The 12,500-nt window shown below is 28.2% G+C and overlaps 1 protein-coding gene across 9 annotated transcripts in view; it reads left to right on the forward strand.

The window, feature by feature from the left end:
• KCNQ (KCNQ potassium channel) overlaps positions 1-12,500 on the forward strand; it is a 52,464-nt gene that overhangs the window by 4,991 nt on the left and 34,973 nt on the right. For all 9 annotated transcript variants that reach the window (XM_085655922.1, XM_085655921.1, XM_085655918.1 and 6 more), the window contains exon 5: positions 5,263-5,833. In XM_085655922.1, the coding sequence (XP_085512048.1) occupies positions 5,263-5,833 (571 nt within the window). The remainder of the gene's footprint in view (positions 1-5,262; positions 5,834-12,500) is intronic.

Raw genomic sequence — 12,500 nt, forward strand, 5'->3', positions numbered from 1 at the left:
CTGATGAGTACAATTGATAAATCTTTGTCAATTAATTTTATTCGTTTATTTATCGAGATCGAATAACATCGAGCGAATTTGCTAGCATGACGAGGTAATAGGAAATTAATTAAATATCAATCGGTGTTATCGATGGTGGTTTGAACATTGAATCGCTTTCATAGACTTACTTATTGAAATTATTAATGCTAATAACAATTTTCGTCGATCTTTTTGCGTTTTATCTTTTAATAAATTTCTTTTCGACAATCGAAATATATAGCATATATATATATATATATATATATATATGCATGTATGTATGTATGTATGTATATATATATATGTATGGATGTATGTATGTATATATATATATATATGTATGGATGTATGTATGTATATATATATATATATATATATATGTATGGATGTATATATATATATATACATATAAAATTTTGATAAGCGACAGATGGGATCGAAATTAAATGCAACTGTTTTTAAAGCATCCATACTTGTTACGTAAGAGTTGTCCATCAAATGGTACGCAATCATATAATTGATATTAAATGATTAATTGGGATATGTACGCTATTGACCTTCCATAGTTCCTGCCATAGTTCTATGCGATACTTTATGATACGTAACGTGAGTATTATGATTAGATTGGTGACATGGGAACGTAGACAGGTGGTAAACTTAAAAATAAGTCTACCAGGTTCGGTGAAAGTAATAAAAAGAAAATGAACAAGTGATTAAACCTTTTTAACGCTTTTTTATTGTTTTCTATAAAGAATAAATTTTGTATTTTCATAAATAGATATAACTTATAGAAAAAATCAATGGATATGTGCCTAAAATTTAAATAAAATTATGAGGTCGAATTCAACGAATGTAAATAATTATAGAAATCAATTTTTTTTTCTCGACCTCGTCAGATTTGGATTAGAAATGATAAAGGAAATTAAATAACAAAGAAAAAAAATATTGTTTTTGAAATTGTATTACATTTTATTTTTATTAATATAGAATATTAATTTATTCGTTTTTTTTTTCTTTTTTTCTTTTTTTTTTCTTTTTTTGTAAGTTTATGTATCTCCATTATATAGAAAATTTTAAGATTTTCTTTCACTCCCGTTGATATCGTCAAAAAATTGATTTTACGTCGAACATTGTGTCGTGAAAAAAAATATCGCTAACAAAATTATGTTTCATCGCGGATGAGTGAACGAAAAGAAAAATTTTTAAATATATATTTTAAAATAACTTTTATTTCAAATAAATTAATTTCAAATAAATAAACAATTATCAAACCACCAATCTCGTAAATCAAATTTAAAAAAAGAATTTAACTTTTACAAACATTTATCGCGCGACCTTTTCTTTTTAATTTGTTTCTTTTTTTTTCTCTCTCTCTCTTTTCTTTTTTTTTTTTTTTTTTTTTTTTGTTTTATCCTGAAGAAACGTCTACGAAATTATTGATGGAATGAAGTCTCATTTTCCGTTTAATGCTTAAGCTTATCATCCATAGAACGAACGCGTTAAAGTTTCCTTTGAAAGGAACCGACTAAGTATCACTATTTCCTTCTTCCTCCGCTCCGTTTCCGCTTCCGGTTTTCTTTTTCTTCCTTCGTTTCGTCAGTTGGAAATTTCGATTAAAGGAAAAACGTTGAAAGCATCAACATCTTTGTTCGTCTCTTTTCGTTTCTTTTCTTTTCTTTTCTTCATGACTTTTTGTCTTTCTCCCTCTCTCTTCTCTCTCCCTCTCTCCCTCTTTCTTTCTGTCTTTCACCCTCTCTCTTCTTTTTCTCTCTCTCTCTCTCTTTCTCTCTCTCTTTTTTTCTCTCTTTCTCTCTCTTTCTTCTCTCTCTCTCTCCCTCTTTCTTTCTGTCTTTCTCCCTCTTTCTTCTCTCTCTCTTCTCTCTCTCTCTCTCTCTCTTTCTTTCTTTCTTTCTCTCTTTCTTTTTCCTCGATTTTTTTACATTTCTTAGAAAAGATTCATGTATCTTCAAGGCACTTTCGAATACATCCGTTGTACTGGCTTACTTCTTTCGATCATCCTACGTTCTTCTCTTACTTACTTACTATTTTCTTCTTTCTTTCTTTCTTTCCTTTTTTCTTCCTTTACTTTTTTCTTTATATTTATAATAGAAAAGAACAAAAAAAAAAAAAAAATGTGCTTGTACCGTCGAAATTTATCGAGAAAAGATATGTGACTTAGCGTATAATTTCGTTTCATTCATCAACGAAAAGAAAGAAAAGTAACATCCTAGTTGAATTATATATTTATTTATTTATTTATTCATTCTATCATTCATGCATTCATTCATTTATTTATTATCTTTCGTATTTTTTTCGTCTCAATCTCTCGGTAATTCTCATCTTCTTTTTTTTTTCCCTTATTCCCCTCTGTTCTCATAGGATATATCCAAGTGATGGATCAGTGTGAAAAATTAATCGGCCTAGAGGAAAATTGCTTTCGATTAGATTACATTCGTTCGATTGTACATAAATATTATATGTATATACACATACATATACATACATACATACATACATATATGTGTGTGTGCGTGCGTGCGTGAGTGCGTGTATGTATAGACGTTATATCGATAAATGTAAAACGTATAATCATTTATCCCATAATTGCGTTTACTTTACCATACATATTCAGTTATTTGACAATACGAAAAAAAAGTAAAAGAATAATGTACACGAATTTGCTTCCTTTTTTTGTCTTTTTTATAACACTAGGATAAAGATGATGAGTAATGTTTAATAAAATTATAATGAAGATAACGTGTGAAAAAAAAATACTGTTTTCAAAATTGTATTACATTTTATTTTTATTAATATAGAACATTAATTTATTTGTTTTTGTTTTTTTTTTTTTTTTTTTTATAAGTGTATGTATCTCTATTATATAGAGAATTTTAAGATTTTATTTCAGTCCCGTTGATATCGGGTTGAGTATCAAGATTACTATGCGACTAGTTATCATCTTGCTCTCTTTCTCTCTCTTTCTCTCTCTCTTTCTTTCTCTCCATTGTATTATGTTTTTTATTTTAATTAAAAAGAAGAAATATAAAAAAATCAATACTTTAATAGAAAATTATTATAGTGCTATTATTAGTAATTAGAAGACAAAAATAATAATGTTTTTAACTCTCTATAATGCCTATAATTTTGAAATAACAAGTTTATATATATATATATATATATATATATACATGTCGCGTTTTTGCTAATAAAATTATTATTTCTTATCAAATGATTTTCTTAAGTATAAATTTTGCACAATATAACATTGTAATATTCATAGAAGGTTGTATTATAAGTTTCACGTAATGCATTATAATTTTTTTTATATATTTTTTTTTCTTTTGACAAAAAAAAAGATCAGATTACAATATATACTAATTTATATTGTTTATTAATTTATATTATGTAATCATGTTGAACTATATTAATGAAAATTTAACGTTAATATAAAGCGGTATATATAAGCCTTAATTTATTAATCGTTAAATTATTATGAGTTTATATTAAGGGTAACATTTTAAATGGTTGTTAAAATTTATATAAAATTCGTATAATTTTATTTTATATATATATATATATATATATATATATATATATATATAAAATAAAAATGTATTATGGAGAGTTAAATATAGATAATATTTGAGATTCTTGCAAAATGACTTTAAGTATTCGATCAGTTTCATAAACCTTGGAAATTCTTTGCATATTTTTTGTTTTATTTATCGATAATATTTTGCGAACGTGATAAAACACGCGAAGAAGCTACTTTTCACGAGTATCATACTTGATTCAAGCTGCAACAATACTTACGCATAGAATCGATTTACTTTCGCTTACATCTATATACATATGTACATACATACAAGATACATACATACGTACATGCATACATCGATCTCATTTCTAGTTATATGAGCAACCACCACGATCGATTTTCTATGAGCCTGGGACGGAAGTCCATTACGATGAGGTCTTCGATTGAAGCTGGTTCGCTTCAATTATCTCCTACACGTTAAAGCCACTATCTCGAAGAAGGAATCGCTCCGGTAGGAATCTTTGTTGGATTATTTGTTGCATTTGTCATTCGAAATGATAGAGAGAGAAAGAGAAAGATCGTTCGTTAATATCGGATACATACCACAAAACGACGGGTTTCCTTCGATCGTTTCGTACAAAGATACGATTACTTGTTCATACAATGTACAATAGATGATGTATGAGAGAGAGAGAGAGAGAGAAAGAGAGAGGGGGAGGGAGAGAAAGGGATATATACGTATAGAAAGACGATAAGGCAGGTATGGAGGATGTAGTTATTTAGAAGAGAATGATAAACAGTGTTTCGAGAGAAATGAAAACGTAAATAAAAAGAAAGAACGTGTTCCAATTAGATCAACAAATGGCCAGACCTAGTAGAATATTAGACACAGAAAAGAAAAATGTAAGGAGCTTAAAATGAGAAAGTTAAGAAAGTGAGAGCGCCTATAAGAAATGAACATGTGTGTATGTGTGTGTGTGTATGTATGTTTGTGTACATGTACGTATATATGTATGTATATGTACATGTATGTATATGTACATGTATGTATGTATGTGTACATGTATGTATGTATATTTCTATGTTTATTCTATAGAGAAATTTTTGAACACGCGTATTGTGTACAGCATGGCAGCTCATGTAAAATTTTACGAACTTGTTTCTCGTATAATGAAACTTTTTTGTAAGTGTCAATGGTTTTCTTCTTTTTTTTTTTTCTTTTCATTTTACATATCAAACATATCAACCCACCGAATAAAGTATATTGATCGAATTAATTAATAGAGAAAGGGGAAAAATAAAAGATGCGATTAATAAAAAGAAAATATTTGAATATTATTTTTAAAAGTAAAAAAAAAAAAAAAAAGGAAACTCAACCAAGCAAAAGAGAAGTAGATAAAAGACGTGATTAGTAGAAAAAGAAAAAACAAGAATAAAATATTCGAATGTTTTTTTTTTCTTTTTTCTAAAAATCTGATTAAAAATAAAAAATCGATGTGAAAAGAGAAACGATATGGTTAGATCTTTGGTTATTTGCCGTATAGACAGATAAATAAAATATAAAAAAAATATTTAAGAGAAAAACGATACGGAATTAGGATATTTAATCGATCGATCGATCGAGCGATCAGTGGGACGGTCGGTATAATACGATAGCGCATATAACGTGCACAAAAGCTTGGCAATGTCCTGGAATTATCCAGGTGACGCGTACAACGAGAGTCTTCCACGAAGCAAGGACCAATGCTCTAGGCTCACGGATAAAAGATGCAGTAGTAGCAGTTTGGCGGTATATGCTGCCCTTCAAGGTAGCGAGGATGAGCTCGCTGAGATTGAACATTGTCTTGAGTCGGAGGACGCGGCCTTGAAAACAGCAGAAAGCGAGACAGAGGACACCGAGGACAACGGTGCACCGATGGAAGAGCCACCCCCCTCGCCTACACGAAGATTCACATTTTTACGTCGTTTCCGTTCGCCACGTTTTGGCGAGGCGCATCACAAACGAGTTCCAACGCCTATGAAGAGAAAACATAGAAGAAAGAAAACCAAAGACGACATTATAGAGAACGAAGTGAATGGTGCCGAGGAAGAACCACCTAGTCCTGATCAAACTGGTGTACCTGATCCTTACTATCCCATTTATTTACCTATCGATCAGGCCTTCAAAGCAAAATACGTGTTCCATCATAAGAAGGGGAAGACTTTTCAAGAGAGACTTTATGTTTTCCTTGAACATCCCGGTGGATGGCTCTGCTTCGTCTATCATTTCACTGTGTAAGTACAGAAAACGATTCTTGTCATTCAGGAAATACACTTCCTTTTTCTTTTTTCTTTTTTCTTTTTCTTTTTTCTTTTTTTCTTTTTTTTTTCCCCATTTTTATTCTCAAATATTTTAAACCGATTACGTTATAACGTTTGTTACGTAAAAAAAAGCGATTGTTTGTCCTCATTGAAATTGATTAAATGTTTAGAATGAATAAAAAAAAAAAAAAGAAATTAATGTATCGTGCAAAAATCTATCATAAAGAATTTCTCAAAAAATTGACTATCGTTCGTAGAAAAGATGTGTGACAAGTACAAGTAAATATATTATTTAGAAAAAAATTGATAATGAATATCTTGTAGATGTTATCGATCTGTATGTACAAGAGACATATATAAAATAAAATGATATCAATTATTACATGATTTGATACAGAAAATTTAGGTTAAAAGAGTATACAATAAATTGTTTATATGGAAGTTCTTTAAACAAATATTTAAGAAATTTATCGTGTAATAGATTAATTTTCTATCTATTCATTATTTCATGGTACTTTAGATGTTAACGAAAAAGGATTGTCCAATTTCAAAGTGCAAATGATCATAAAATATTATTTATGATCTACCCTCTACATAATAAATTTAAAAGGAGAAAAAACTTGGTGAAAATTCAGAAGAAGAAGAATTGGTCGTTTGATACACGATCGTTCTTTTTTTTTTCTTTTCTTTTCTTTTCTTTTTATATATACTCACGTATCATGCATACCCTTATAAAAAGTGAAAACTATTTTCTAGATACCAATGACATTTCACTCGGAAAATTGGATCGGAAATAAATGGTTGTGTTGTCTATCGTATACGGAATTTTATTGTTCGCGATTTCCTGTCCATTTCGATAAGATACGATAAGGTAAAAGGTTTGCGCCCAGATCTTCTGGAATATCCTTCGGGATTTTGGTAAAGGATAGAAAATCTTCGATTGAGGTTTGCGAAATCGATACGACGTCCGACGACAACAAGAAAGAAAAATTGTCTGTTTTGCCTCCCTATTTTTTTTTTTTTTTTTTTTTTTTTTTTTTTTTTTTTTTTTTGTACGTTTTACCTATAAAATAGTCGCTTTTAAGAGCATACTCTCACTTTCTTTCTTGTTCGTATATCCTTTTTTATTTTTTCTTTCGTTATATATGTCGGATCAGAATTAGCTTACGGTGAGTAAGCTTCGAAAGCTTTGAATCAAACGGGAATACATATCTACATACATACGTTCCGTCGTTTACTGTTGAACGCTCGGCTGACTCTTCGGAATCGACCAAGCACGTAATCCGTCCTCGTGAATCCGAAACAGAGAAGCCAAGTGTGACTTTTGAAAATTCAACGAAATTCATTCGTACGTAATAACGTACAGTGAGTGACTTATGAACATATTCGAATATATAATATTTTCGAACTGAATAATATTTGACTCTGTCCGGTTGTTTATTTATTTTACAAATATAATGAAATAAATATTCTATCTTAGATATTTTATTATAAATTAATAAATTATTAAAATTATAAATTATTAAAATTTATTCTAATAAATAATAATATAACATATATACATACAAAATATACTGTATATACATACGTACATAAAGGATGTACTGTATATACGTATATATGTACAGAATGTAATTTTTTTATTTTGTTTTTTTTTTTTTTTCATATAATAATCTCAGGATATATGCTACGAGTAAAAATAAAAGAAAAATATCATATAAAGATATAGAGCCACGAAAATTCTTCGTCAAGAAATTCATAATAAAAATACGAAATAACAAATCGATTGATTCTCATTGGATATAATACATATTATAAGATGAGATTGTCTGTATTTATTTAATGTGTCTATACGAGCTCTGTTATCACTTAAGGTCGTTCCAAAGAATAAACGTGTTTTGTATTAATATCAATAATCAGTTAGTCGTACAATTTCATATCGATATGTCGCGAATATTCTCAGATCGTGAGTATGTCGCATATGAGTATCATATATCATATAATATCATATTATATCATATATTTTATCATATTATATCATATCACATCATTTCATTTCATTTCACGATTTTAACTAATGGTCAAATGTTCCACCTGCTGTATTGGTATATCGACAAAAATTTTCTCGCATAATAGTTCTCAATCGCATTTGTATTTAAACAGAAATCGACATATTCCATAATTTAAGAGTATTCCAAAAATATGTACACGTTCTTTAATGAAAATTTCATAACGTAAGATTTTAAGAGTCTTTAGTAAGAAAAATGACTGGCTAAGAGAATTTTCAAATAATTTAAGAACAACTTTTTTCTTATATTGAACTTTATTTATTCGAATAGAAAATAACACAATTTATACTTGTGTCGGTATTCAAGTATCATCATATCTTTTTTTTTGTTTGTCTGGTAAATCACGTAAATTTTTTTAACATAAAAAATCTTTTATATTAGACGTTACATTCTTTTTCTCTAACCATAGAAAGCCTTCTTTCGATCGTCTATACTTTTTTTCTTTTTCGATGCGTTAAGCTTTTTCTACTGTAACTAATAATCTGCGGGATTTACATACTTTATATAATTTTAATATCATATTTTTGTTTTTTAATTATTAATATCATATTTTTTTTGTAATTTTTTAACTTTCAATATCCTATTTGTATAATTTAATTGTGATTTTAGACGTGTTAACATCATACATTCTCGTTAAATACGTTGGACATCCATCATTTTCAAGCTATTTAATTATTTTGTAATTGATTTCAATAGTTTAGAACTACACGTTTTCATTTAGTTTACCATTGTGATAATTGGCTGTTGGTAATCGTGATAAAGACTAACTTACACAAGATTATTGTTATTATATAGAATTCGTTTCGGTCGAAATCTGTTAAGTACACATAACATTGTATATAAATATCGCTACGAAACGGTTGTTCGAATAATAAAACTTTCGAATAATAAAATATTTGAAAGTTAGAGAGTATTTGGTTAATGGGAAGTTTCGAAAGAAAATTTACACGACAAAATTTACACGACAAAATTTACACGACAAAATTTACACGACAAAAATTTTAATACGCATGAAGAATTGATTCGAAGATTTTATGAGTACGTACATCTAAACGAAAAATGAGACGGGCGTCCATTTTGAAATGTAATTGACACAAGTAAATATCATCAATCTATTTTTATAATATATCGTACGAAAATAAGTCCCTGTCCCTTTGTTATTATTGTTAAAACTTTTTAACGAAGCATTATTAGAATCTATGTTTATACAATGTTATTATTATTATTATTGTTATTCTCTTATTTTTATTCGTATGAATATAGCGGCATCGTTATGCGAAAAAAAATAGATATACACTCTTATATATAGGATATCCTATTTGAAGTTTTCCTAGATAATTATTTCTCAAAAATTAGATATATAGTTCATTTCAAAAAATGTTTCAAAAAAAAAAAAAAACAAAAAGAAACTTATGAAGTATTTCACGAATTAAAAAAAATTCAAAGCGATAAGAAATAGAAAATAAATATTCTAGACATCTTATCATTGTAACAGATTGCCTGATTATGATATTATTTTTGTCATTCGCATAAGTTGTATCTAATAAAATATTTGAAAAAAAGTTTATTTATATTTTCTATCGCAGATACAAATTATAGGAATTTTAATTCCTAAGATGTTTCCTATGAAACATTTCTTTTCTTATTTATTATATTTTTATACAAAACGAGTAAGTTAGATGACAATTTGGTTTCAATATTTATTCAAATTTCAAATTTATTAATAATTATTATCTATGAGTTTAATTATTGGATCAATTGAAATGAGAAATGATTTTTTTGAGAAAGGACATACGAACAATTGGGGTCATTATACGCAAGCTTTCGCGTGCTAATCCGTCGTTTCAAGAAAGCTTTTAAAACATTTTAACGCTTTCCATGATACTTTATAAAAAGTTCCATTCACCTGGCACGGTAAAGCTCGGATCTCGTTTATATAACCTTTCATGTAAACTCAAAATATCGTATAGGAAATATCGTAGCGAATATTCGATATACCTACTATACATTTACAATATCTTACAAGCGTAGATATATCTATCTATATATGTATATACATATATATATATATATATATGTAAGTATGTATGTATGTATATAATATCTGGGCAGATATTATAGGTATAACCATAATCGCATTGCTATCACAAGTGGTTTTCGTGAATGCAACGATCGCGAGTACACTTAACGTGAAATGCGGTTAAGCCGAATGTCGGTTAATATCATGCCATAAAAATCTTAAAATAACTTCGCCCTTCGTTATTTCTCACCGATCAATTCGTTAAATTGGTCATTACTCATGTATAAAATCTGAAAAAAATCCATCTTAAAATATAAATATGCAATACCTGAAATAAATAAATAAATCAAAAAACATGAAGCATATATATATATATATATATATATATATATATATATATATATTATAAATTTATGAAAAATTAAATTATACAATAAGTTTTATTATTCGCGATATTGTAAACAATTAGGTTTTAACGTTTACAATCTTGCATTTTATATCATAATTGGATTTATTTTTCAATTATATACAATAATGATATCGATTTGACGACGAGTATAAAATGTAAAGGAAAAGAAAAACATTTGGATGAAAGAGATTCGTATCATTTCGAATTTTCGATCTCCTTTCATAATTAACGATGGCTCGCGTGAGTTATCACTTTATCAGGTAGTATAAATCGTTGGAAAACAATGATTACAGTTAACGACGAATATTTTTTATTTATTTATTTATCTCTCTCTCTCTCTCTCTCTCTCTCTTTTTCTTTTCTATTGTTTTTTTTTCCACTCAAAATCGATAATACGCTTAGATCGTAAAGTCGATTGACACGATCCTGTTAATTCTTCGTATACAATTGTTTTTTATTGAAACTATTAGAAACTGTTGTAGAAAAAAAAGTAAAAACAAAAAAAAAAAATTAGAAAGAGGACTGAAAAAATAAAAGAAGAATTGAAAGAGATCTTTTATCTCTGTTCGAGCGAGATGGAGAGAGACAGAAAGAGAGAGAGAGAGAGAGAGAGAGAGAGAGAGAGAGAGAAAAGAATGAAAGAATCGACTAATTTAATCGATTGATCATTTAATGTGATAATAATGATATCCATAGTAATACTGCAAATATCAAATAAAACATAAGAGAAAACAACTTAAAACGATATGTGCATCCGTAGGTTCGTAAAGTAATATCATTTATGGGACATTTTCTTTCATGCATTATTCAAAACGATGTACTTCGTTTTGTCTCTTTTTCCTCTTCCTACTTCAACATAACATTCTCTCTCTCTCTGTCTCTCTTTCTCTCTCTCTCTCTCTCAGCAAGTGACACGAATTTTGAAATAATTCTCCTCTTGAACTTTCAACGTTGAAGATGCCGCGTCGGTTCATCGATCGGGCCGAAAGAAATACGAATGTTACCGAAATTTTTGTTTTGTATTTCTTTTTATTTCTTTTCCTTTTCATTTTTCTTCTTCTCTTTTTTTTTATATTTTTATTTCCTTTTTATTTTTTCTTTTTTTTTTTTCCTTTTTTTACTTTTTCGATGTACTTCTGACGCATCGTAAATCGCAAATCGTTCATAAAGTACTTTCCTCCACTTCCTTCTCCTCCTCCTCCTCCTCCTCCTCCTCCTCCTCCTCCTTCTCCTTCTCCTTCTCCTTCCGTTTAGAAAATGAAAAATTCCATTTCATTTTTACCTTTTTTATAGGTCGTAAAAAAGTATATATACCCGTGCGATCGAAAAACTCGTAGATATCTAGATTCACTTACTCTTACCATTAAATTACATTTATTTTCGTAGTATAATATGCATAACCGTGAGCCAAAATCGGTAGCGATAATAAAGTTCGATATCGTATTTTCGTCACAGGAGCAAGACGTTAAGGTACGATAGGAAATTGCAACGGAAGTGTCTTTCATTTTACTCTAGGTACTAGAGTCGCCATATCGCGAACGTGCCATTCATTTCCGGAAACGTGTATCTATTTTTTCTTCGGACCGAGACTAGTTTCTAGTTTGTAGATTCTTTTTTTTCATCCTTCTTTTCCTTTTCTCTTTGAATACGAGAAACGTAACATCATGTAATAGAAATGTTGTTCTTTTTTTTTCCAAAAGTTACTTTTTCTTCATTTCGTCGCGTTTAATAAATTATAATATTATTTTTAATTCATTCTAATCAATTAAATCTTCAATACATGATTTCTTTTTTTTAATTATACTTTTAGGAAATAATATTATACCGTTTAGTTAATTTAAAAAATTGTGCAAAGGAATGAAGAAAAAGAAAAATTCATCGATCATAATTTTGTTTACGAAACTTTAGTAAAAAAGAAAAAAAAAAAAAGAAAAAAAAGAAAGAAAAAAAATTCTCATATACATTAATATCTTCAATATTTTCTATCAGTCGATCGATCGTTTCAATCATTTTGAAATTTATTTTATTTCATTTATAGGAATAATCATATCATGTTGTTTCGAAATAACAAGAATTCTTTATTCATATTAATAATTAATATTAAAAGATATTTCAAATGATAGAAACTTTCCCTTTGACTCA

Source organism: Vespa mandarinia, chromosome 3, assembly GCF_050613455.1.
Source record: "Vespa mandarinia isolate Hongniang chromosome 3, ASM5061345v1, whole genome shotgun sequence".
NCBI classification, from domain to species: Eukaryota; Metazoa; Arthropoda; class Insecta; order Hymenoptera; family Vespidae; genus Vespa; species Vespa mandarinia.